At 42.8% G+C, this 27,838-nt stretch overlaps 1 protein-coding gene across 2 annotated transcripts in view; it reads left to right on the top strand.

The window, feature by feature from the left end:
- The first annotated feature begins 4,876 nt into the window (after window positions 1-4,876).
- Window positions 4,877-27,838, top strand: part of LOC137352064 (probable pleckstrin homology domain-containing family N member 1) — a 48,382-nt gene continuing 25,420 nt past the window's right edge. Inside the window, exons 1-6 of one of the 2 annotated variants that reach the window (XM_068017113.1) lie at window positions 4,877-4,981; window positions 5,100-5,327; window positions 11,300-11,378; window positions 12,459-12,515; window positions 18,309-18,455; window positions 20,742-20,828. In XM_068017113.1, coding sequence (XP_067873214.1) covers window positions 5,242-5,327; window positions 11,300-11,378; window positions 12,459-12,515; window positions 18,309-18,455; window positions 20,742-20,828 — 456 coding nt within the window. In that variant the 5' untranslated portion in view covers window positions 4,877-4,981; window positions 5,100-5,241. The other variant, XM_068017114.1, reaches the window with a different exon arrangement.

The following is a 27,838-nucleotide window of genomic DNA, read 5'->3' on the forward strand; positions in this document are numbered from 1 at the left end:
AAAAATAGACGTTGGCCCAAAGTTGGGACAGATGCAAGTTTGTGCCCCAGAAAAAGAGCAGAGACAAGGCCAGGATATATGTTGAGACTTAGGGAGAATGAAGACTCCAGGAACAGACCATGGGGAGACTGGAGATACCAGTAGTGTCCCACATTCTTCCCACAATGACACACAATAGCTACATTCACACTGACCCTCGACAATAATAATAATGGATAGACTTTTTCCTGCACCATATCTTACCTCTGTTTGGCTCTCTTTAAAAATTTAAATCTCTAATGTATACTTTCTGATATTATATCAAAATATATTTTTCAAGTAGTCATAGCCAATAATTTCAATTTCTTTCAGCTTGTTACAATATTCGGCATACCCTACTCCCAATTAACATACATTTTTTATTCTTTTATGGGATGTGGACATCACTGGCAAGGCCAGCATTTGTTGCCCATCCGTAACTGCCCTTGACAGCTGAGTGGTTTGCTAGGCCATTTCAGAGGGCATTTAAGAGTCTACCACATACTGTGGGTCTGGAGTCACATGTAGGCCAGACCAGGTAAGGACGGCAGATTTCCTCCACTAAAGGACATTAGTGAACCAGATGGGTTTTTACAAGAATTGATGATAGTTTCATACCTAGCTTTCAATTCCAGACTTTTTCCTTAATAATTAATTGAAATTCCACCAGGGACATTACCACCACACCATAGTGAAGTCTTGGATAAATATGAACTGATCAGAGAAAGTCAACATGAATTTGTAAAACGTAGGTCATGTCTAATGAACCCAGTTGAATCTTTGGAAGGTAATTAACCTGGTAGATAAAGGACTGTTTATGCATTTTACTTATGTTGACTTCCAGAAGGCATTCAATAAGGATCCATATAAGTGTGGGTAGGTAGAGTTAAAAAACAGATCAATCAAAGTCTGATGGAAGGTGGAACAGACTCAAGGGGCTGGATGTCCTATTCCTGTTCCTATGTTCCGATGTCATAATCGGAGAGTGTCATTGGACTATAGGAGAGATAACTCCAAGCAAATTTAATGAAATAATACAGTTTTAGAAGCTAAAACTACCTGTAAACGGGGAGCTTTTGGACTGGGAATATCTGATAAATGTAATGATATTTTGGTACTTTAATTTGTCTGATACATGGCTTTATGAAACTACATTTGTTGAAAACTTCAGTGCTTCATACTTATCCCCCTTTCCACCCAACTCCTCTGTTTATAACATTTACATACTTGTATGCCATTTCCCCAAAGATGATAGACACAATACCAAACCTCTGCCAATGCTGATTACCTACCAGCTGCTGGAAGGTATCAGAACACAAGTGACTGTCATTACAATTCCTGCCAAACTCGCCTGCTCAGAGATGGTCATTAACCTACATCCTATCACTGCATAGTATATCATATTGCCACACCAATTCCTGTTGCTTGGAGCTCACCCCATACTAGTTAGCTGATCTCAAAGTTGTTGTCATCGAGATTCTCAACCCAGATTGTCTCACTCCCCTGAATGAAAGAGGATCGAATATGCTAAGCAGCCAGTAAAGCAAAGAGAGGGAAAGCTTCAATGAAACTTTAAACATCAAATTCCATTATATTCATATCTAAGGCATTTTAACTGAGAGTAATCAGCATTTTGCTCAGTTGCACAGAGTTTGAAAATTAGTTAAGAAGAATAAGCTTATTGATCACAGTATATAGCTCTGATACTCCACCAAAGTGAAGGTTAGGATGGTCATAGAGTCACAGAGCACTGAAACAGGCCCTTTGGCCCACCAAGTCTGTGCCAACCAACAACCACCCCATTTATACTAATCCTACCTTAATCCCATGTTCCTTACCACATCCCCACCTTTCTCCTACCACCTACCTACCCTAGAGGCAATTTACAATGGCCAATTTACCTAGTAACCTGCAAGTCTTTGGCTGTGGGAGGAAACCAGAGCACCCGACAGAAACCCACACGGTCACAGGGAAAACTTGCAAACTCCGCACAGGCAGTACCCAGAACCAAAGCTGGGTTGCTGGAGCTGTGAGGCTGCAGTGCTAACCACTGCACCACCGTGCCGCCCCTAGGATAGCGTGGGTGAGTTAAACACTGGCCTTCTGCATTCAGCAACTATCTTCAAATCCAGCCTGGATTATTGAGGTGGAAGTCTCCTCTGTCTCTTAGCTGTAAGGGACCAATGTCAAATTAGGTTGGACAGTCTCAATTCTGGCTATACTGAATTTTGTGCCACAGCATAAACTACACTAATTTGGCAACCTCAATCCAAGAGGCCACGGGATGGAGAAATAGAAAGGTTTCAGAGGGGTGTTCCTCTGAGATTGAAGCTACAGCACTGTTGGGACATAGTAAAAGTGAACCATAATCCACATCTAATTGTACTTTCCATGTGCTGGGTGTGCTTGATGCTGACACTGAAATGGAAGATGTTTCATTTTACAGGACTAATGTCCCAAAGAAGGTAAATTAAGAGTAAGCCGCATTGTAATTTCGTAGCACCAGAATTATCATAAAATAGTAAGTACCAAGCACACAGCCACCAATCAAAAGACCAAACTTGCAGGAAATTAGCTCAATGCAAGTCACACCTATTTTTGGGAACATATAAATCTTTAAATAACTCAATAAATAATAGAATTGTAGTCAATTAATTTGCTTTCCATTCAAAGATTAGTCCAACCCATCCCAACAAAACAATGATCAATGGGTTTAGGTTTGAACTCAAGGCATAGGATTGGAGATGCTTTCAAACAACTGGTGCAGTGACATCATGAAGTCATTGTACTCCCTTGGGTAAAGGCAGTTTTCTCTTCAACCTTCCAACATTGGACTTCTTGATATAAAGTCATTTCACTTCCTTTCCCTACTCTATAATTTCATTCACTTCTGTAATCACTAGTTAGCTCTTTCTCTGTATTGTCACATTTTTAAACTGATTTTCTATTAGCACCCACTTCTTGCGAAAGCAAAAAGTTTGATTTAAATGTCATTGATGTCAACTTTCCCCCATATCACAATAGAAAAAGGAAGTCTGACATTTATTAAGCACCTTTCACAGGAGTTCTAAAGCTCTTTACAGCTACTGAAGTACCTTTGATGAGTACTGTTGTAATGTAGGAAACAGCAAGTAATGTGATAAATATTGGGTGGAACATTAGGGAAAGCTCATCTGCTTTTCTTTGAAATAGTGCTATGGGATCTTTTACAGCCACCTGAAAGTGCAGACAGGAAGTCAGTTTAATGACTCATCTGAAACAGGGCACCTTCAATTGTGCAGCCAGTCCCTCTGTAGGGCTCTGGAGTTCGCCTAGATTTTTTTCCTCAATTCTCTGGAGTGAAGCTTGAATCCACAACCTTCTGACTTGGAAATGAGTGCTACCTCATGAGCTGACACCTTCACAAGAGGACATGAGAAAATGGAGAATTGGTGGATTAATATTCAGCTTTAAAAAGACTGAAACACAGAAACCAAAAGTTTTTAGTGTCCATTAAAGGATACTTTCTAATTTTAACCATAGTTTTCAGTACAAATGGAATGGAGGCAAAGTTCAGAAAATGTCAAAGGCGATGCAGTTCACCAGAGTTCCAGTGTGATGACATTTCCTGTTGGTATCAAGGCACTTGGAAATTGCAAAAGGGTTGAGAAATTTGTATGTAATTTCAAAGTTCCCTATTTTAATGGCCAACCATCAACACATTTTATTTATCTTTGGGATAGTTGCATCAACTGGGGGGACCCCAGCTCATGGCTGATTCAATAAATTGTCGATTTGAGCCAGTCCATCAGATGAGGTACCAGCACAGCTTAACTTTCTGCCAAGGGTCACAACCTCAACCAACCTCTTGCCTGAGAATTAATCTCAGGAAAGCTGCAACCCTCTTCCCCCATGGCAAAGAAAGAAGGAAGACCTGCATTTATATAGCACCTTTCACATTCTTGGGACATCCCAAAGCACTTTAAAGCCAATGAAATAATCTTGAAGCGTAGTCAAATCAGCAGGCAATTTGCAAACAGCAAGATCCCACAAAAAAACACTGAGATAATGACCAGGTAATCTATTAATTTTTAGTGGTGTAGGTTAAAAGATAAACATTGTCTAGGATGCCAGGGACAATTCCCTTGCTTTTCCTCAGAGTAGTGCCATGGGATCTTTTACACCACTCTGCTGTGATCTCCCCAGAATTCTTGCTGAAATGACTACAGTTATGGATGACTCCTTCGTTTACATCTTGTAAAGTAAACCCTTGTATGTTTTCTCCAAAAGCACTGGCTTGACCATGCTCAGATGTCAGCCAGGCTCAGTGGTAGTGTTCTCACCTCGGAGTCAGAAAGTCATGAGTTTAAATCGCACTCCAGTGACTTAAGCACATAATCCAGGCTGATACACCAGTGCAGCACTGCAGCAGTACTGCACAGGTGGAGTCACTATCCTTCAGATGAAGCATTAAACTGAGGCCCTATCTGCCCTCTCAGGTGGATGTAAAAGATCCCATAGCACTATTTCAAGGAACAGTGGCATTCTTATTGATATCCAGGGCAGTCTTTGTCCCTGAACTAAAACAGTTGATCCGGTCTTTATCGCATTGCTGTTTATGGGGCTGTGCTATGTACAATTTGGCTGCTGGGTTTTATATATTAAAACAGTGACTGCATGTCAGAAGTACTTAATTGGCTGTGAAGCATTCTGGGACATCAAGAGGTCTTGAAAGGTGCTATATAAATGCAAGTCTTTCTTTTATCCTGCATATGAATTTGACAGGACGTTAACAAACAGAGCATTACAAAAGACCTTTGGTTCGCTTACCACTGAGCTGAGTACATGCACAGGACTTGTAAAAAAAAGCAACAGTGGTTGCTTTGCGGATTCTACAGGAAACTAAAGACGTAAAAAGAGCTCGAGATTTACGTATACAGGAAGGAGCGCAGTTTGCTAACTATTCACTGCAAACCATGTTTGGGTGAGATAATTGCTCGTAAAATTGTCACATTTGGCCTGATCGCTATCTCTTCAACCAAGGAAAAGACAAGGAAAAGAAACTTTGTTTAAAAATTATTTTGTTTCTTATTACTTTGCAGAATATACTTCCTGATTGCCTTTATTGACGTACTGTGTGAAGCAAGATGTTTTTGTGGAAAATTTATGATGTGGGCACATTAACATGACGACCTAGTGAGTGGGCTTGAACTCAGTGCCCTCCAAACGCGTGTGTTTTATAAAATGGGCTGCATCATCGTTACTCCTCGATGTTGCAGAGGTGTCAATGAGCAAGAACATGAGGACTTGGTTCAAATACCAAGCACCAGGTATGTACTGGGCCTCTTTCATTGATCAACTACCAGCCATAGTGACAGTGGAAATGAAACATGGTTTATTAAGGAATCAGTGGAACATTTTGAGCAGTCCAGCTATTTAAGCCAAAATCTCAGTCAATGTCCTTAATACGAATGAGGAAATAAATTCCAAACTAGGCACTGGCATGATTCAATGATTAGAATCTTGATTATATTGGTATGGTACAAAATGCATAGCAGAATTCCCCATTGTCTTAAACACACCATCTGGTCTAGAAATGAGCCAATGCAGAGCTAGGAAGTGCCATGTATAACCCCTGGTGAATGCCAAGCAAGTTGGCCTCAACAGGACTAACAATTATGGGTGCATCACATGCCCTCAGCATGCCAGGGCTGTGAAGGGAATGAAGAAAATTAGCCAGGGTTCCCACTCCCAATCACTATTCAATGGCTCCTTCTAGAAAGTGCATGATTTGTGGGTATAGGATAAGAATAGGATTAGGAATAACTTCAATGTCTGTATAGCCTAGTGACTCCCATAGGAACAATCTTGAGAAATGCTGGAGATTACCATGCAACTATGTCAATGCACCCCAGTGAGCATCAGAGGATGGAATTTTCCAATCCAATGGGAAAATTTATGAATTGGCAATCCTGGTTCTGTGTTAGGCTCCCCTTACACCTACCCCGAGTAAGCACCAACTCCTGGGTCAGGCTCACTGGCAAGTAGGTGGTGTGTCCTCAGCAGTATGTCTCTCCCACTGAGCCAGATGCCTCAGGTGGATAGGAGGAATGTGGCAGCACTGCTTCCCAAAGCCAACTGTGGCTGGCAGAAGGAAAGCAAGTTTTTAAATCTCCTGCACTATGATTGACTGTGCTATGCAGGGTGGCCCTTTACATTTGAAACCCTCCTTTCCCTCGCCACCTCTCCACATCCCCAGCAGCCTGAGCACAACCAGATGCCAAGAACACTCCGGCATTCCTGGTGTCCAGCATAACTAATAAAATCTGGTCTCATTCCCCACAGCAGGAAATCATTGAAATGATGCCGGAATCCAAGCAACCAATAGGACATCGCCCACCCTCAGAAACTGGGATATAAATAGCAGGGTAGAAAATCCAGTCCAGAGATTTTATGACAGGCTGTTGGGGGTGGGGTGGGGAGGAGCGGGGAAATGATAATCTTTTGTTCTTTACTGAAGTGAAGGTCGAAGGACCACATTTATGAGAGCCACCAATGTAAAAGAGTAGAAGAGAAAACTGGGCCACTCGAGATCTAATGGACAGGTGGGAAATGGTGTGGGTAGCTTCCATTTTTCACCTCTCAACTGACTGCAGATACTGTTTTTAAAAATTGCGTTTAGTTCCTGAGTATTTAAGGGTCAAATAAACAGACAAAAGATAGGTTTGCTCATAGGTTTAAAAAGAAAGATAACTATTTACTAAAACAATGCCCAAAGATGTTTGCAAACTCACTCACTCATGCATTCACACACATATACACACACACAATAAAAGATAGAGAGTGGAAGGTAGCATACATTTAGATAAAAGAAAAATACTGCAGATGCTGGAAATCTGAAATAAAAACAGAAAGTGCTGGATAAATTCAGCTGGTCTGGCAGCATCAATGGAGAGAGAAGCAGAGTTAACGTTTCAGATCAGTGACCTTTCATCATATTATAGCATACAATTAGTGTTTGATTGTTGTCAAGAGAGTTCACTTTGAAACCTTCTTGGTTTTCCGATGGAATTTTTAACAGCGTTGTATGCCTGAATGTTCCCCGTCTTGGAATTGAAGTATCCCAGACTCCTTTGGTTAAAACTCAGTCCGAAGTTGATAGTGGAAGTCCTGGTTCAATTTCCCAGATGGGGAGTTTTCAAGGTCACCTTACAATCTCTCTGCCACAGCAGTTTAAAGATGGTGCTGGCAGGGCTACTTGCTTAGCTGGATCAATCTCACAGCTTCAGTGCCGGAATGGCTTTTTGACTCTCAAAGAAGTTACTTCTTTTAAGGTAAAAACTTATCAGGTTTCGGTTTCAGTCAGGTAACTCAAGTTGCTCTCCCCTGGGGTGTTCATACAATGTCCCCGGATGTGGGGACCATTGTTACATAATGGCGCCTGAATGTGGTCCGTTTTGGTAAATAGATATTTCACACCTATTATCTTGGCCATGACTTCAGAGTTTGTCTGTCTGCAAAAGCCTTTGCTAGCCCAATCTTTGATGATAGGAGTCGTGAGCATGGAATGGGCTGTTTTACTTGTCAATGAGTCTCCTCAATGTGATTCTCAATGTTAATAATGGTCCCACCTTCAACAGACAAACATGCTGATTGACAGTACAGGAGGGGATCACCTGACCTCTCCCTTCATGTTCCCGGGTAGCAAAGTGTCCATTTTCTTGTAGCTTAGTTCAACAGTTTACCTTTATTCCATAATTCCTCCAGTTCATTTCATATATCATCACTTTTCCCTCTGTGAGCGTGACACTAGATGATGCTAAACTTGTGTTTTGAAAGACTGCAGATGTGGAAAGGCAGAAAGACTGAGAGGGATAATGAGCTTCATTGTTTCATGTCCCAGTAAAAAAGGCGGGTATGTATGTAAGCACGTGAAAAGGAAGACAGTTGAGGTTTTGGGCGGAGAACCTTCATCAGAACTGGTACAAGAGGCGAGCCTCTTTATATGATCAATGTTAACATAGAGGAGGGAAGGGGGTGGGGCTGAGTAACAGGCAAAAATCACATGCAAACTCATTTTATAAAGAGGCACTCAGTGGGTTTAATAACCAGTAACCAGATAAAATATCCTTTTAAAGGACTCTACTGGATCTCGGTTGTGCGTTCTTGCTGCTTGCAAGCTGATTGCCACATTTGCCTAAATAGCAACAGTGGCCTGCGAAGTCTATGAGAAATGTGATCAGTTGCTTCTATTAATAAATAAAGGGGTTAATCTTGCAATCTCTGTCTCACTCGAAGGGCTCAAGAAAGGTAGCAGACAGGTGCTACATCTTACTTATTGTTTGTGACATCTTGCTGAGTCCAGATTAGCTGCCATACTTTCCTGCCTCACCCTGTGCTTGACGACTTGCATTGACTCCCGGTCTGACAGCTCAAATTTAAAATTCTCATCCTAGTGCTCAAATCTCTCCATGGCCTCACCCCTCCCTATCTTTGTAACCTCCTCCAGCCCTGCATCCCTCAGAGATCTCCACACTCCTTCAATTCTGGCCTCCTGTGCACCTCCAATTTCTATTGCTCCCCCATTGGCAGTGCTTCTTTCAACTCCTTAGACCCTAAGCTCTGGAATTCCCTCTCTAAACCTTTCCGCCACTCTATCTGTCCTTCCCCTTTAAGATGTTCCTTGAAACCTACCTCTTTGATCAAGCTTTTTGTAGCCTGTCCTAATATCATGCTTTGAGGCTCAGATCTCGAATTTTGTTTGATAACGCTCCTGTGAAGCAATTTGGAATATTTTACTACGTTAAAGGCACTATAGAAATGCAGGTTTTTGCTATTTTGTAACAACTGTAATTCATTGGGTTTAAAGAACCATGGCACATCCTGAGGATGTGATAATTTGTTATATAAATTAAAAAAGGTACTTTCCTTCCTGTTCTCCATTATTTCTTTCTTTACTTTCTCTTATTCCTTAATTATTAGCTGAAGTAATAGTCTGTGTAACTGCACTTAAGTGTCTATAACCAGTTTAGGAAAAGTGTACAAATGGTTCGTATTGTGAAGGATTTCCCCCCTCCTGTGGGGAAGTGGTAGCCAATGGCTTGGTTGAGATGTGAAACTCAAATAATCAGGGGTCTGAATCTATCTGGTCAACTACATGGCACAGATTGTTGGATCAGCAATAGTCCCGATTTCACAACCCACTGAGAGCACAGCATGGAATTAGCTTTATAAAATCGATGATAAGTAGCTGCTGTAGTAGTTTTTGTAGCAGGATTAGGGTAGGAATGCTACCTGGGGGTCCGATGAAGTTAATAAATGATGTTGGTCTTGACGTCATCACAAATGTTGAGTTATTGCCTGATAGTGAGTAGTTGGTAACCTTTTATCCTCAATATCTTGCTGTGAGTCGCTCTGCTGTAACTGTTGTCTTACCTCTCCCAAAGACACTGACTTATTCTTGTGTGCAATTCCATTGACCACCTCTGGTGCTTTGCCTGGCCACTCTTGCCTTGTGTGAGTCCAGACCCCCATATCTGCCCTCACTAAACATCCACTCACACACTTATTCAACAGCAGATGCTACTGAACCGTAACTGTGAGTGGGAACTGAATATGATATTTCTCTTTCGCAGCCCTCTCTGAGGTAAATTGTAACCTCCACCTTGTCACTGTTTCCCTCCCTCCCAATTTGAGACCACCAGTGATCAAAGCTGTGACCTTCCTGCTCTATGTTATTGAATTATACACTGACATCACTAATTCAACCACTGAGGGAATCTACATTGCTACAGCCAAAACTTAAAGCAGAGATCAGTTGGAATTCCCTTTGTACAGTACATACCGGTAGTAAATCAAAGAGAGTTTCAGATCTTTTAGATTCATCATTCCCTGGTCAACAGCTCAGTGGTGGTCACGTTCCTTAGTTCACACAAGATGACAGCAACAGTTTATAACGCTGTTTAAAAAAGAGAGTATCGACACTAGATTAGATTAGATTAGAGATACAGCACTGAAACAGGCCCTTCGGCCCACCGAGTCTGTGCCAAACATCAACCACCCATTTATACTAATCCTACATTAATCCCATATTCCTACCAAACATCCCCACCTATCCCTATATTTCCCTACCACCTACCTATACTAGTGACAATTTATAATGGCCAATTTACCTATCAACCTGCAAGTCTTTTGGCTTGTGGGAGGAAACCAGAGCACCCGGAGAAAACCCACGCAGACACAGGGAGAACTTGCAAACTCCACACAGGCAGTACCCGGAATCGAACCCGGGTCCCTGGAGCTGTGAGGCTGCGGTGCTAACCACTGCGCCACTGTGCCGCCCTGTGTCAGTCAATGAGTTGGAGGCCAGGTCACACCTATGGCAGGATTGACAGCAAACAGAATCTATTTATTCAGCAAGCAGCAAACAGAGTCTACTTAAAAGAGTTTGTACGAACTACAGCAAACAGAACTCATAACTAAAACTCTCCTGAGAGTCTCCCGGTAAAAGCAGGATTATTTCTCTCACAAAATGCAGTGAGTGGAGGATAATTACATCATACAAATTATCTGGGTAAGATCAATCCCAGTCACTTATAGCAGAGTGGGTTCCAGGTGTGATTGATGGGGGAATTACCTAATCATCTTCATTCTGCTCTGGACATGTGGTGCCAGGATATGCAACCTGAAAATAAAGTCATGACAATCCTTCTGGCTGGTCCACTGCTGAAGGAAGCACAGTCTTTTTGAAAAACTGTTCTTTCATTTGTATGCAAACATACAGCGCAAAGCTGTGAGTCACAGCAGACACAGCCTTCTATCATCGAGTCCTTTCATAAAGCTGAACAGATCTTAATATATGAAGTCACATGAAAACATAGTGCTGGCTGTGTTTTGGAATTTAGCAAAAATCCCTGAATTTCTGACAGAGCCACTTATATTGACACTAAAGTGGTACAAGTCTGGGTCTGGTAGCTGCTGAATCAAATCAGTGCCAGCTTTACACATGCTGCTATGCACATGTTGCAAAAGCAGGCCATTCAGCCCATCATGCGTCGTAGCATTTTGACAAAACTGACGCACAATTCTTGGCAAAGCATTTTTTGCCATGATGGCATTTCCCTTTTAACCGTGATCCACTTGGAGAGAAAAATGATGTGTGTGTAACATCGATACCAGTTTGTTAGTACATTAGAAGATTTCATTCCAGAGGGTTTATTCTATGAGGCTTTGTCTTATTTTTAACAAAAATATGTATTGTGGAACTTTACACTTTGAGTCATTTGATTATTTTCCTTCCCAGGAGACACTCTGCACCTCCAGTGAGTGGAGGAGAAGCTGCTACCCCTCAGGAACTGGATAAGTTGATTGGATCTGAGGAGGTGAGTGTTTATGAGCTTCATAGCCAAAAGGTGAAATCTATCGTGTGTGATGCTATCTGCTATCTCTTTCTATCAGAAAAGATAGCACAGGTTTTACAGGCACAGACACTGTCATAAATATCAAACTTTATTTTATTCACATAGGGTTGGGCATACAAGTACGAGTGTATCCATCTGCCTTTTGATTCCAGTGCAAATGCAGAGGGTTATTATATTCTAAGCGGCACTTAATTTAGCTAAACATTTTTCTTTGGTTTTTATGTTTTCGTGCTCTGGCCATCATTATCAACTTGACTCAATTAGCTGCACTCTTTCCCCCTAAGCTGGGAGGGTGTGCGTTCTGAGCTGCAGAGACCTGTGTGTACAGCTCCTGTGACACTTCAACGAGGGAGCAAGATGCCATCTTTTGAATCAAACATTAAACTGAGGTCTGTTAGTGTGGTTTAGGTGGATATGAAAAATCCTAAAACACTATTCCAAGGAAAGCAGGGCATTCTCCCAGTTTTCTGGGTGTCATTACTCCCTTAAGCATCACTACCATAAACAAGATTTACTGGGCATTCATTTTGTGTGCTGTTTGTGGGATCTTACTGTGTGGAAATTGGGCACGTCAAAAAAGCAATTCATTGGTTGGGCCTTTCCTTCAGAAGACCTCCCCTAAATCACATTTTAGGCACCACTGCTATTGGTGGCTGCTTGGCTGGGTTAGTCACAATCTTGTCTTTGAGTCACAAAGTTATGGGCTCCAGTCCCACTTCTGATAAGGGGTTTGCCATTAAGGGACTATTGGACATAATCTCTGAGTGAAATATGTTTATGGTATAACTTTGCTGCCACCTGCAATGAGAGATTTGATTAAACCAGTTTGTTAAAGTTACTATTGAACTGCATTAGATTTGTGCGTTTTTCAACCTCAGAATGGTGTATTGAGGTACAGGCATGGACATGTCCATAACATTGTCTTACGCACATTGCGCATACATTACACACAAAATACACGCCAAGTTAAATTAACTGCAGAAATGGTTCTGTTTTCAAACCACTTAACGGGTTTATCCTTTCAAACTACTTGTTTTTCAGAATCAATTTTCTGGAAATGACCACTTATTAGGGGACCGTCTGGTAGAACTTTCTGAGGTAAGGTGACCTTAAAAATGTGGTGCTTCACTTTCTTCATGCCTTCAGAAACATTTGTCGTGAATGGTCCTGCAAATCTAACTTGGCCCTTCACAGCCTGAGTTGACATACTCAATTGGCCTCATTGACGAGATTTGAAGATTCTGGGTTAGACCACACTTTCCGACAGCACAGGGCTTCTTTCTATGGGGAGGATATTCTGGAGATGATAAAAGAGGAATTTTGTCAAATACCAGATCTAGAATAATTTTGGAGTCCTGTTTTGTTGAAAGACAAAGGAAGTAATCTTCCTTTATAGTGTTCATCAGCTTAAACATTTCTACCTGGTAAAGTATCACAAGGAACCAAACACGTGATTACGAGCGATTAAAGCTGGAACTATTACTACAAGGCTGGAAAAGAATGTTTGGAACCTTAACAGAATAATCATGAATGCAGAGGGTCAACATACACATATACGAACTAGGAGCAGGAGTAGGTCACTCAGCCCTTCGAGCCTGCTCCACCATTCAATACGTTCATGGCTGAACTGATTATTCCACATTTCCACTTACCCCTGATAATCTTCCACCCCCTTGCTTATCAAGAATCTATCCACTTCTGCCTTAAAAATATTCATGGACTCTGCTTCCACCGCATTTTGAGGAAGAGAATTCCAAAGACTCATGACCCTCAGAGAAAAAATTTCTCCTCATCTCTGTCTTAAATGGGCAACCACTTATTTTTAAACAGTGACCCCTAGTTCTAGATTCTCCCACATCCTTTCCACATCCACCCTGTCAAGACCCCTCAGGATCTTAAATGTTTCAATCAAGTCACCTCTTACTCTTCTAAATTCCAGCAGATACAAGCCTAGCCTGGCCAATCTTTCCTCATAAGACAGCCCGCCAATTTCAGGTATTAGTTGAGTAAACCTTCTCTGTACTGCCTCCAATGCATTTGCGTCCTTCCTTAAATAAGGAGACCAGTACTGTACACATTACTCCAGATGTGGCCTCACCAAAGCCCTATATAGCTGAAGCATAACCTCCCTACTTTTGTATTCAATTATGTTATATCATGTTATATTGTGCCACATTCTGAAAACTGTTTACTTCATTAATCCCAGTGCAGCACTGAGAGAGTGCTGCACTGTCAGAGGTGCTGCCTTTCGGATGAGGCATTAAACTGAGACCCCATCTACCCTCTCAAATGGATGTAAAAAATTACATGGCATTATTTTGAAGAAGAGCAGGGGCGTTCTCCCTGCTGTCCTGGCCAATAGTTATCCCTCAATCACGATCACTGGTCATTACTACATTGCTGTTTGTGGGAGCTTGCTGTGTGCAAATTGGCTGCAGCGTTTTCTACATTACAACAGTGACAACACGTCAAAAAGTACTTCATTGGCTGTAAAGCCCTTTGGAATGCCTGAGGTTGTGAAAGGTGCTATATAAATGCAAGTCCTTTCTTTCTTTAATGAGTGCATCCAGATGCTGTTCACCTGTCACAGTTTCAATGTTTTCAGCAGCAGGAATAAGTGCCAAAACAATCTGTCATTGCAACAAATTATATGCGCCCTGGGCTCCTGTGATAGTTTCATGGGTTAACAGACAAAGTAGTGAGGTACCGGCCAGATAGAGCAGGAAGTCCAAGTTTAATCCCTGGTCTGTGCTGAATTAATTGATTTTACCCAGAGCAGCTAGGAAGGGGGAAAAGTCAATGTCCCAATTCTTTGTTACCATCCAACTGGACATTGTGCGTGTGAGTGGATGTCGGGTGAGGACAGGATCTAATTTGCCTGTGATACCCTTTTTGGGTGAAGAGCCTGCTGTTTGGTCACTGTCTAGCTCGTTCATGAAGAATAGCAGAAGGCAGCTGAAGCCAACAGAAACTGTAGCCCAGAGGAGGCCACAGGCTTCAGGAGAGGAAGAGAGAAAAATTGGAGGAGGGGAAAAAAGTTCCCAGAATTCATGCCCCTCCTATCTCTGTAACTCCTGTCAGCTCTCCAACCCTGCAAGACCTCTGCGATCCTCCAATTCTGGCCTCTTGTGTATCCCCTATTCTAATCACTCCACCATTGGCGACCTGGGCTCTAAGTTCTGGAATTCCCTCCCTAAACCTTTTCACCTCTCTATCCTTCTGTCCTCCTTTTAGATGCTTCTTAAAACATGCTTCTTTGATCAAGCTTTTGATCAACTGTCCTATTATCTCTTTTATGGCAACGACTCTACGAGTCAGAGTTCACTTGCCAACCAATCAGCATTCTCTTCTCATATAGTATAAAGTTCCTGCTTACCCTTACTTTGATATCGTTGCGGATTGTCCTGATGAGTGCAAGATGAAAAGCTTCGACAACATGTCTCTATTTTCAGCAATACTCAGGTTCTGTACTACTAAACCACTATTTGTATAAGAATAAGTGTCACAGAGTCTAGTATTAGTTGATACATGGAACATCCGTTCCAGAGGTTACAGTTCAGCTGTGGGATTTTTATTCTTCATATTACAGTTGACGGAAGGCTGCTTGCATTTAATCTGATTCCATAGTTTTCCCTCATGAATTATGGGACACCACTTAATGTGCAGCAGCATTTTTCTGTAAACAACACCTTCTTAAAAAAGACAAAGAAAGTTTCAAGCTTCGGCCCTTCTGCAGGCAATTTCCTCACAAAGTTCATTGTGACTTACTGTGTGGGGAGGTGAGAATCCAAAGTCTGACCTTGTTGCTCACCTGCACTCCCTGGTGGCCAGACACTGAAGTTACCAGCAGCCTACTGGCTGAGAAGGAGGATCAGCGAATGTTATAATTCACCCAGAATTAAGAAGGAATATTTATTTTTATAAAAAGGAGGGAGGGGAAGCACTGAAAAAAAAATTCTTAAATGGAAAAATTCAAAATGTGCATGTGATTAATGGCAAATGGTTTAGTTGTGATATCAACTGATTAAACTGGTAATGGTCAAAAGATTAATCTTCTCCATGCTTGTGAAATAGTTGCTGTGACTCGAGCCTCCATGGACTTTTCCACTAATATCACAAAAGGAATCGCAGCCACAATATTCATGGGATCAGTTCAGTTCATGGCCATATTTAACCTTATAATTTTAGCTTTGAGATCTTAGCTGTAGATTTCCTAAAAATGGGCAGCAGGAAAATCCAGTTCAAATGGGTCTGTCTTTAAGGATTCGTCAACTATATTGCTAGCTGTATAAAATCCTGCAGCACAAACACCCATCAAATCCAAAAGAAAGATTTGCATTTATATAGTGCCTTTCACAATCTTGTTACTAGAGTCTATATTATTTTTGTTAAAACCTGAGAATCTATATTTTAAAAAAACTGAAAAGGATTTCATGGATGTTGAAACATCTGGAGATGGCTGAACTTTGTGGTTTTTAAAAAGAAGAAAAGGTTTGGGACTGAGTTTGACCTGAGAGTGGAATGTAAACAGTTACTGGAAAACACCTGTTTACAAAGAACCCAACAGGGAGGTTGTTTTCTAACCTAAAGGGGCAGATGTTTACAAGCATGTGAAAAAGGAGTGATTTATGGTTGCCATGTGACTTGTTTCTGGAAAAGTTTAGTTACAATTTGAACTGTTGAAACAGTCAATTGTTGTTTCTGCCTGGAGAAGAGAAAGCCTGCCCACCTTTCTCTTTGAAAAGGAATGCTGCATCTCTTGAGAAGAAACCCTGTCTTTCAATTGTGGCAGATTCCTATTTCCTCCTGTCTCAGAAGAATCCCTGCATCAAGCTGTACTGTTGCTTCCTGTGTGTTAAGAAATCCTGAATGTTTGCAGAAACTTTGCATCTTCATCTAACTGTTCAACTTTGGGACACTTTGCCAAACCAAAGGCCTTTCTTTGATACAGCTGTAAACAAAAATCCTTTTTCTTCCTGGTTAACCAGTTTTTGGATGTATGTGCGTGTGTGTGAGGGCTAGGATAATAATACGGGGCTTTAATATTTCGATTTGCATATATATTTACTTCACTATTGGTTAAGACTTGATTTTATAATAAATGGTTAATTTTGCTGTTTATTAAAGAAACCTGGCAGTTGTTATTTATTCTGGAGACAAATAGAGTATCTAATTGGCTGTTTTGGTAAGTGGGAAAATTTATTGATATGTTTTGACCTGTGGAGAAGTGGGACTGAATTAACAGTGCATTCCTCCCGCCTCGGTCGTAACAATCTCCAGATGTCCCAAAGTGTTTTACAGCCAATGAAGTACTTTTAGATGTGTTGTCCACTGTTGTAATGTAGGAAACATGGCAGCCAATTTGTGCACAGCAAGATCCACTAACAGTGATTTGATAATGACCAGATCATCGAGTTTTGTTTTAGTGATGTTGGTTGAGGGGTAAATATTGACTGGGACACCAAGGAGAACTCCCCTGCTGGTCTTTAAATTTTGCCATGGGATCTTTTACATCCACCCGAGAGGGCAGATGGGCATCAGTTTACAGCACCTCTAACAGTGCAACATTGGGGCATCAGACTGGACGTTGTGCTCAAGTCTCTAGAGTGGGGGTTTGAACCCTCAAACCTTCTAATTTTGTTGTGTCAATTCTGTGCTCAACAAGGTGAAGGTTTTTAAGATGGATGCCCTTTTAGGCACCAAGTGACAATATCAAGCACTCCCGGATCAGATGTACCATTGAGTGCAGAGAAAACTCTTTCCACTTAGTATTAATGGTATCCCCCAACATTAATTTGTCCTACATCACTGTGACAATTTTTCATTTTCCGCATCAGTCATCCTCTGACTTTTCTGATTGTGATTGACAATTTTAGTGACCATTAGGGTGACAAGATAACTGAGTGCCAATTCTGGCCTCATGCACATCCCCGATTTTAATTGCTTCACCATTGGTGGCTGTGCCTTCAGCTGCCAAGGCCCTAAGCTCTGGATCTCTGTGCCTAAACCTCCCAGCCTCTCTACCATCTCTCCTCTTTTAAGCTCCTTAAAACCTACCTCTTTGACCAAGCTTTTGGTCATCTGCCCTAATATCTCCTCATGTAGCTCAGTGTTAAATTTTGTTTGATAATGCTCCTGTGAAATGCCTTGGGACTTTTTGCTACCTTAAAGGCACGATATAAATACAAGTTGTTGTTGTTGGTGCGATGCTGTTTTGGCTTCTCACTAACACTGGTATCTCAAGAAGAGTGAGACTGCTCACATTAGGCTGTTTGACATTATATCATGCTGGGCCTTGACACGGCATTCAGGCTGATGTAACACCACATCATCAGCGTTGGTGTGAAGCAACTTCACTTTCCAGCAACTCGGCAGTTACAATGTGGCTGCAGTGACTGCGCCCTGAAATACTGGAGAAAACGTTGTTCAAAAACAGCTTCACAATGTGTGAATTGTTGGCACCGGGACTTCTAGCCTCTTACCCAGTGTTGAAACCACATTAAACCTTTCACCAGGATAAATATACAACAACAACTTTACTGTGGTGCTTTAAGGTAGTTGAAATCATGGACACCAAGCTAACAAAGGGGCTATTAAACGGGGTGGCCAACAACCTGATCAAAGAGGTGGGTTTTAAGGAGGGACTTAAAGAAGGCGAGGAAGGTGATAAGCAGAGTGGTTTAGGGAGGGAATTTGAGAGTAAGGGGCATATGGCAAGAGTCAGAGGAATCGAGCGATCCGGGACAGGTGATTGTATGGCTTGAGGAGGTTACAGAGATAAGGTCTAGGCCGTGAAGCCGTTTCGAACCCGAGGGTCATCATTTTAAATTAGAGGCGGTAAGATATGCAATGTTTATTTATTTACCTCACTACATATTTAAATGTTTATAGACGGAGTTGCTTTGGGGGAAGTCACGCAGAGAACTGGAGAAGATGATCTATAGTGAGCCCATAATAGGCTGGGAAGGAGAAGACATCCAATCTCTTGGAGAAATCATATGGTCCTCCTCAGTCATTCTTCATGAACAATACACTGAGGTAATTTTTTTTTGCAATGCAGCTAACTCAGATTAAAACGCATTTACATTACTTCCTCCTTGGACCATCTGTTCCTTTAATCTGGGCACTCTCTTCCTCCCACCCCTGCTGAAAATGTCTAATTTAAAAGTTACTGGGAAAATCTGACATTGAACCCTGCAGCGCCCTCAGCAGGGATTTTTTTTTTTATTTCCAAAATATACTTTATTCATAAAAATCTGTAAAAATTACATTGCCAAACAGTTTCCAAACAGCACGAAAAAATACAAACATTGCAAAAGAGATCAGTTTCTTTCAATAATGTCATGAGTTTCTTCCCAACCCTTCCGTTTCACAATTGTCATGTCAATTACAGTTTTACATTTACAGCAACTGAGAATATTAACGATACAGTTCGAGGGGCTTCCCATGGTTCCAGCCCCTCAGTCCAGCTTGGTGGGGGAACCTTACACTGTGGTCTTTCCCCATTGAGCCTTTGCTGCGGCTGCCCCAAGCTTTAGTGCGTCCCTCAGCACGTAGTCCTGGACCTTGGAATGTGCCAGTCTGCAACATTCGGTGGTGGACAACTCTTTGCGCTGGAAGACCAGCAAGTTTCGGGCAGACCAAAGGGCGTCTTTCACCGAATTGATAGTCCTCCAGCAGCAGTTGATGTTTGTCTCGGTGTGCGTCCCTGGGAACAGCCCGTAGAGCACAGACTCCTGTGTTACAGAGCTGCTTGGGATGAACCTTGACAAAAACCACTGCATCTCTTTCCACACCTGCTTTGCAAAGGCACATTCCAGGAGGAGGTGGGCGACCGCCCTCAGCAGGGATATTTGTAATCTGCACAGAAAGAAAGAAAGAACATGCATTAATACAGCACTTTTCACAAACTCACAACAGCCCAAAACACTTTACAGTCAATTGAGTACCTGTTAAAAAGTATATGATCATTATTCTAATGTAGAAAATACAGCAAGCAATTTTCACACAGCAAGGTCCCACAAACAGCAATTTGACAATGATCAGTTTGACAAGGCTAATAAGACAAAGGATTCCATATGCCTTCTTAACCACCTTAAATCGCCCTGTCCTGCTACCTTCAGGGATCTGTGGGTATTCACTCCAATGTCCCTCACTTTCTCCACACCTCTCAGTATTCTCTCATTAATTGTGTATTCCTTTGCCTCGTTTGACCTCCCCAAATGCATCACCTCACACTTCTCCTGGGTGAATTCTATTTGCCACTTTTCTACCCATCTGACCAGTCCATTGATATCTCCCTGCAGTCTATATCTATCCTGCTTGCTTTTAACCACATGGCCAATTTTGTGTCGTCTGCAAACTTCTTGATCATGTGCCCTACATTTACGTCCAAATCATTAAAATATACCATAAAAAGCAGGGGACACAGTACTAAGCCCTGCAGAATGCCACTAGAACAGCCTTGCAGTCGCAAAAACGCCCATCAACAATTATCCTTTGTTTCCTGCCACTTATTGCTGCTGTTTTAAGGAACTGAATGCCTTTGCTCACTATGGGAATTCATGCAAGAGCATTTACTTTAAGTGGCAGCAGAAGATGGTAGGAGCAGGAGTAGGTGTAAGATGAGACGAGCGCCAACATTAACCGGAGGGGAGGCTGATTGGGATGGTAAAGTTGGCCTTGAGGCTGCCAAGTGGGTCTTCCTATTCCTGTGCTGTTTAGCTTGTGTGTATGGACATTGGGAAAAGGCTGTGACTGCCAGGGATTGAATAGGTTGTGACACTGTAGACTCGGCTGTGTGTTGCCAGTGGAATTGGCTCCGTGCTGCTGACCTCAGTAAAATGCTCCAGAAGAGGAAGGATTAGAAGAATGGCACGGTCCCTTGGCACAGAGTTCCGAATCACAGGTGAGAGAGAAGTGCTGAATATTGAGAAAAAAACTGGAGAAGGAAGAGTGATGGGGTTGAAGAGAGCACAGGCAGAGGCCTGAAATAAAGAGAATTACCACAGCCAATGGCCCACTGTGCCAGCCAGTCAAAGAATGGGGAAGACCAACACAGGAATTGCTTCCTTTCAGGTCCCTCTCCCTGTCTGCTATTTGTGTCTGCTCTTTGCGAGGGCTGTAAGATGGCATCCTGTGCCTCCCTGTTATTTGCCACAACTTGCTGCACATTAATTGCCCATTAAACCTGGCCCCAAAAATTAAGTCTGGTAATTAACAGCGTAAGTAGCTTTTTAATGACATGATAATTGTTACTGCAATGCCAATCAAGAAATACGATCAAATAATTTAACCTCACAAACCTCTTTGTAATTTCCACAGGAAGACAGCAAACGACACCTTGTCCTCTTTCCATTACACCTATTAATTCTGGCTGTAGACGATGAGAAAAACAAGTTTATTTATCAGGTAAAAATCTGTGTGTTGTCTTCACTTTAAAGCAGGTTGCAGAACTGTGGGATGCTTAGAGAAGGTTTTAAATTGAATAGTGGGGGCAAGGGGTCAAATTTGGGAAGATGTGGTAAATCAAGAAGTAGAGACAAGGCAAGAGAGAAAGGTATTAATATGGGAAATGATAAATAGACTGTGACAGGAAGGGACAGAGCGTAAAAATCTAAGAGTAAATCAACGGATAAGGCTAGAGGTCACAAAAATAATAAAAGAACACAACTAAAGGCTCTGTAGCTGAGTGCACATAGCATTAGAAACAAAACAGATGAACTGAGAGTGCAAATAGAAATAAATAAGTCCGATCTGATAGCCATTACAGAGACATGGCTGAAGGATGACATAGATTGGCACCTGAATATTGAAGGGCACACGGCATTTAGGAAGGACAGGAAGCTAGGAAAAGGTGGAGGGGTAGCTCTGTTAATTAATGATGGTATTAGCACAATAGAGAAGGATGACCTAAGTTCAGGAGACCAGGATGTAGAAGCAGTTTGGGTAGCAATGAGAAATCATAAAGGCATGATGTCACTTGGGAGAGTGGTGTACAGGCCACCGAACATTAACCACACTGTAGGATGGGGTATAAAGGAAGAAATAATGGCAGCTTGTCAGAAAGGTACAGAGATAATTATGGGGGATTTTAACCTACATATAGACTGGAAAAATCAGATGGGCAGAGGTAGACTAGATGAGGAGTACATAGAATGTTTTTAGGATAATTTCTTGGAATAATACGTTCTGGAGCAAACCAGAGAGCAGGCTATACTAGACCTGGTATTGTGCAATCAGATAGGATTAATTAATGATCTCGTAGTTAAGGCGCCTTTAGGTAATATGATTGAATTTTACATTCAGTTTGAGGGCGAGAAGAGTGCGTCCTAGACTAGTATTTTAAACTTAATTAAGGGCAATTATGAGAGCATGAAAGCAGAGCTAGCTAAAGTGAACTGGCAAATCAAGTTAAGGGATAGGTCAATAGAGATGCAGTGGCAGATATTTAAGGGGATATTTCAGAATGCACAGAATAGATACATTTCAACGAGAAAGAAAATTTCCAAGGGTGGGACCCGCCATCTGTGGTTAACTAAAACAGTTAAAGATAGCATCAAACTTTAAGAATAAGCCTATAATTACGCAAAGGTGGAAGGCAGGACAGATGATTGGACAGAATATAAAAAACAGCAAAGAATGACTAAAAGATTGATGAGAAAGATAAACTTAGAGTACAAGAGAAAGCTAGCTAGAAATATAAAGACAGATAGTAAGAGTTTCTATTCTTCTTCTTCTTTGGCCTCCTTGTCTCGAGAGACAATGGGTAAGCGCCTGGAGGTGGTCAATGGTTTGTGAAGCAATGCCTGGAGTGGCTATAAAGGCCAATTCTAGAGTGACAGACTCTTCCACAGGTGCTGCAGATAAACTTGGTTGTCGGGCTGTTACACAGTTGGTTCTCCCCTTGCGCTTCAGTCTTTTTTCCTGCCAAATGCTAAGTCTCTTCGACTCGCCACACTTTAGCCCCGCCTTTATGGCTGCCTGCCATCTCTGGCGATCACTGGCAATTGACTTCCATGACTTTTGATCAATGTCACAGGACTTCATGTCGCGTTTGCAGACGTCTTTAAAGTGGAGACATGGACGGCCGGTGGGTTTGATACCAGTGACGAGCTCGCTATACAATATGTCTTTGGGGATCCTGCCATCTTCCATGTGGCTCATATGGCCAAGCCATCTCAAGCGCCGCTGGCTCAGTAGGGTGTATATGCTGGGGATGTTGGCCGCCTCGAGGACTTCTGTGTTGGAGATACGGTCCTGCCACCTGATGCCAAGGATTCTCCGGAGGCAGCGAAGATAGAATGAATTGAGACGTCGCTCTTGGCTGACATACGTTGTCCAGGCCTCGCTGCCGTAGAGCAAGGTGCTGAGGACACAGGCTTGATACACTCGGACATTTGTGTTCCGTGTCAGTGCACCATTTTCCCACACTCTCTTGGCCAGTCTGGACATAGCAATGGAAGCCTTTCCCATGCGCTTGTTGATTTCTGCACCGAGAGACAGGTTGCTGGTAATAGTTGAGCCTAGGTAGGTTGTTCGTGGCATTTCTACTGTAGCTGGCGAAGGGAGAACAGCATGTCAATGGTGAATCTCTCTGCTCGAAAGCCACACTGTGCCTTAGGGTAGACGCGCTCAGACAGCTTCTGGCGCCTGTTTAAAGCGACTTGAGCAAAGACTTTCCCCACTATGCTGAGCACGGAGATTCCACGGTAGTTGTTGCAGTCACCACGGTCACCCTTGTTCTTACAGAGGCATCGTGCATGTCCTGTGGTACTGCTTCCTCATCCCAGCACAGGCAAAGCAGTTCGTAGAGTGCTGAAAATATAGCAGGCTTGGCACTCTTGATTATTTCAGGGGTAATGCCGTCCTTCCCGAGGCTTTGCTGCTGGCTAGAGAATCAATGGCATCACTGAGTTCCGATTTTGTTGGCTGTATGTCCAGCTCATCCATGACTGGCAGAGACTGGGCTGCATTGAGGGTGGTCTCAGTGACAACATTTTCCCTGGAGTACAGTTCTAGTTAGTGCTCCACCCAGCAGTCCATTTGCTTGCATTGGTCAGTGATTGTGTCCCCTGATTCAGATTTGAGGGGGGCGATCTTCCTGATGGTTGGCCCAAAAGCTCTCTTAATGCCATCATACATTCCTCTGATGTTTCCGGTGTCGGAGGCCAACTGAATATGACTGCATAGGTGTTGCCAGTAGTCATTTGCGCAGCACCTGGCTATTCTTTGTGCAGCGCTTCTGGCTGCTTTAAGTGCTACGGATGTTAACTCGCTGGGGGCTTTCTTGTAGTTCAACAGTGCAATGCGCTTAACGGCTATGACAGATTCCAGCTATATTTCTATAGATATTGAAAAAAGAAAAGAGTTATCAAAGTGAGCATTGGTCCAATAAAAAATGAGTCTGGGGAATTAATAATGGATAATAAGGAGATGGCAGATGAATTGAACAGATATTATGCATCAGTCTTCACTATTGAAGTACAAGTTACATCCCAATATGAGCTGTAAGTCAGGAAATGGAAGGGAGGTAGGAACTCAAGAAAATTACAATCACCAGGAAAGTGGTACTGAACAAATTGTTGGAGCTGCGGGCTGACAAGTCCCTGGGTCCTGATGGACTTCATCCTAAGGTGTTAAAAGAAATAGCTAGTCAGATTGTTGATGTATTAGTTTTAATTTTCCAAAATTCCCTAGATTTGGGGAAGGTTCCGTTAGATTGGAAAATAGCAAATTTAACTCCTTTTTTGAAAAAGGGAGGGAAACAGAAAGCAGGAAACTACAGGCCAGTTAGCTTAAAATCTGTCTCAGAGAAAATGTTAGAGGCTATTATTAAAGATGTAATAGCAGGGCATTTAGAAAAATTCAAGGTAATCAGGCAGAATCAACATGGTTTTGTGAAAGGGAAATCATGTTTAACTAATGTATTGGAGTTCTTTGAGGGAGTTACATGTGCTGTGGATAAAGGAGAGCTGGTGGATGTGCTGTACTTAGATTTCCAGAAGGCATTTGATAAGGTGTCACATCAAAGGTTATAGCAGAACATAAAAGCTCATGGTGTAGGGGGTAACATATTGGCATGGATAGAAGATTGGCTAGCTCACAGGAAACAGAGAGTAGGTATAAATGGGTCATTTTCTGGTTGGCAAGATGTAATGAGTGGTGTGCCACAGGTTTCTGTGCTGGGGCCTCAACATTTTACAATTTATATAAATGACTTAGGTACGGTTGTTAAATTTGCTGATGACACAAGGATAGGTAGGAAAATAACTTGTGAAGAGAACATAAGGAAGCTACAAAGGGATATAGATAGGTTAAGTGAGTGGGCAAAGCCCTGGCAAATGGAGTATAATGTGGGAAAGTGAGAAATTGTCCACTTTGGCAGGAAGAATAAAAAAGAAGCATGTTATCTAAATGGTGAGAGATTGCAGAGCTATGAGATGCAGAAGGATCTGGGTGTCCTAGTGCATGAATCACAAAAGGTTAGTTTTCAGATACAGCACGTAATTAGGAAAGCTAATAGAATGTTGTCATTTAATATGAGGGGAACTGAATACAAAAGTAGGGAGGTTATGCTTCAGCTATATAGGACATTGGTGAGACCACATCTGGAGTACTGTGTATAGTCTTCTTCTTTGGGCCTCCTTATCTCGAGAGACAATGGATATGCACCTGGAGGTGGTCAGTGGTTTGTGAAGCAGCGCCTGGAGTGGCTATAAAGGCCAATTCTGGAGTGACAGGCTCTTCCACAGGTGTTGCAGAGAAATTTGTTTGTCGGGGCTGTTGCACAGTTGGCTCTCCCCTTGCGCCTCTGTCTTTTTTCCTGCCAACTACTAAGTCTCTTCGACTCGCCACAATTTAGCCCTGTCTTTATGGCTGCCCGCCAGCTCTGGCGAATGCTGGCAACTGACTCCCACGACTTGTGATCAATGTCACACGATTTCATGTCGCGTTTGCAGACGTCTTTATAGCGGAGACATGGACGGCCGGTGGGTCTGATACCAGTGACGAGCTCGCTGTACAATGTGTCTTTGGGGATCCTGCCATCTTCCATGCAGCTCACATGGCCAAGCCATCTCAAGCGCCGCTGACTCAGTAGTGTGTATAAGCTGGGGGTGTTGGCCGCTTCAAGGACTTCTGTGTTGGAGATATAGTCCTGCCACCTGATGCCAAGTATTCTCCGAAGGCAGCGAAGATGGAATGAATTGAGACGTCGCTCTTGGCTGGCATACGTTGTCCAGGCCTCGCTGCCGTAGAGCAAGGTACTGAGGACACAGGCCTGATACACTCGGACTTTTGTGTTCCGTGTCAGTGCGCCATTTTCCCACACTCTCTTGGCCAGTCTGAACATAGCAGTGGAAGCCTTATCCATGTGCTTGTTGATTTCTGCATCTAGAGACAGGTTACTGGTGATAGTTGAGCCTAGGTAGGTGAACTCTTGAACCACTTCCAGAGCGTGGTCGCCAATATTGATGGATGGAGCATTTCTGACGTCCTGCCCCATGATGTTCGTTTTCTTGAGGCTGATGGTTAGGCCAAATTCATTGCAGGCAGACGCAAACCTGTCGATGAGACTCTGCAGGCACTCTTCAGTGTGAGATGTTAAAGCAGCATCGTCAGCAAAGAGGAGTTCTCTGATGAGGACTTTCCGTACTTTGGACTTCGCTCTTAGACGGGCAAGGTTGAACAACCTGCCCCCTGATCTTGTGTGGAGGAAAATTCCTTCTTCAGAGGATTTGAACGCATGTGAAAGCAGCAGGGAGAAGAAAATCCCAAAAAGTGTGGGTGCGAGAACACAGCCCTGTTTCACACCACTCTGGATAGGAAAGGGCTCTGATGAGGAGCCACCATGTTGAATTGTGCCTTTCATATTGTCATGGAATGAGGTGATGATACTTAGTAGCTTTGGTGGACATCCGATCTTTTCTAGTAGTCTGAAGAGACCACGTCTGCTGACGAGGTCAAAGGCTTTGGTGAGATCAATGAAAGCAATGTAGAGGGGCATCTGTTGTTCACGGCATTTCTCCTGTATCTGACGAAGGGAGAACAGCATGTCAATGGTCGATCTCTCTGCACGAAAGCCACACTGTGCCTCAGGGTAGACGCGCTCGGCCAGCTTCTGGAGCCTGTTCAGAGCGACTCGAGCAAAGACTTTCCCCACTATGCTGAGCAGGGAGATTCCACGGTAGTTGTTGCAGTCACCGCGGTCACCTTTGTTTTTATAGAGGGTGATGATGTTGGCATCGCGCATGTCCTGGGGTACTGCTCCCTCGTCCCAGCACAGGCATAGCAGTTCATGTAGTGCTGAGAGTGTATAGTATTGGTCTCCTTATTTAAGGAAGCATGTAAATGCGTTGGAAGCAGTACAGAGAAGGTTTACTGGACTAATACCTGGAATGGACGGGCTGTCTTATGAGGAAAGATTGGACTGGCTAGGCTTGTATCCGCTGGAATTTAGAAGAGTAAGAGGCGACTTGATTGAAACATTTAAGATCCTGAGGGGTCTTGACAGGGTGGATGTGGAAAGGATGTTTCCTCTTGTGGGAGAATCTAGAACTAGGGGTCACTGTTCAAAAATAAGGGGTTGCCCATTTAAGACAGAGATGAGGAGAAATTTTTTCTCTGAGGGTCGTGAGTCTTTGGAATTTTCTTCCTTGGAAGGCGGTGGAAGGAGAGTCTTTGAATATTTTTAGGGCATAGATAGATAGATTCTTGATAAGCAAGGGGGTGGAAGGTTATCGGGGGTAGGTGGAAATGTGGAGTAATCAGTTCACCCATGAATGACGGAGTAGGCTCGAAGGGCTGAATGGCCTACTCCTGCTCCTAATTCATATATTCGTATGTTCATATGTTCACTTGGACAGATTTGTACTTTTCTGTTGACTTCAAAGGGCAGATTGTGAAACTGGCTGCCAATTCATTATTGGTATCACTGCGGAACAATTTCAGCCCCTATGACTCAACAGAATGGCCAAACCTCCAGCTTTTTCCGTCTCCACATTGACCTGAGCAGCCTTCTGAGGAGAGTCAGTGCTGTGTGGGGTTGGGGTGTGGGTTGGGGGGGCAGCGGTGGGTGGAAGCGGAGATTGACTTCCCTCGCTGTTTACGTTTTCCAGGTGATGTCCAGCTTCTATCCCAGCCTGGCAGTTCTGACATCTCAGATAGCATATTTGATTTCTCTGGGCAAGGATGCTGGCTACATATATTCATACAGTGGGACCTGTCCTCTGTTAGCAAAAATAACATGTCCAGGCTTTGCACCTTTTTTGAAATGAGCAAAAGCATGAGGGACAATGGTTCCCTGATGCATTCTCCATGGCAACTCCCCAACCAATCAAAGTCAACTTGCCAACCAATCTGCACCCTTTTCTCATGAAGTATAAATTGCAGCTCCCTTTGAAATTTGGCATTCTTGCGTC

This window comes from Heterodontus francisci, chromosome 37 (genome assembly GCF_036365525.1).
Source record: "Heterodontus francisci isolate sHetFra1 chromosome 37, sHetFra1.hap1, whole genome shotgun sequence".
In the NCBI taxonomy this organism is placed as follows: domain Eukaryota; kingdom Metazoa; phylum Chordata; class Chondrichthyes; order Heterodontiformes; family Heterodontidae; genus Heterodontus; species Heterodontus francisci.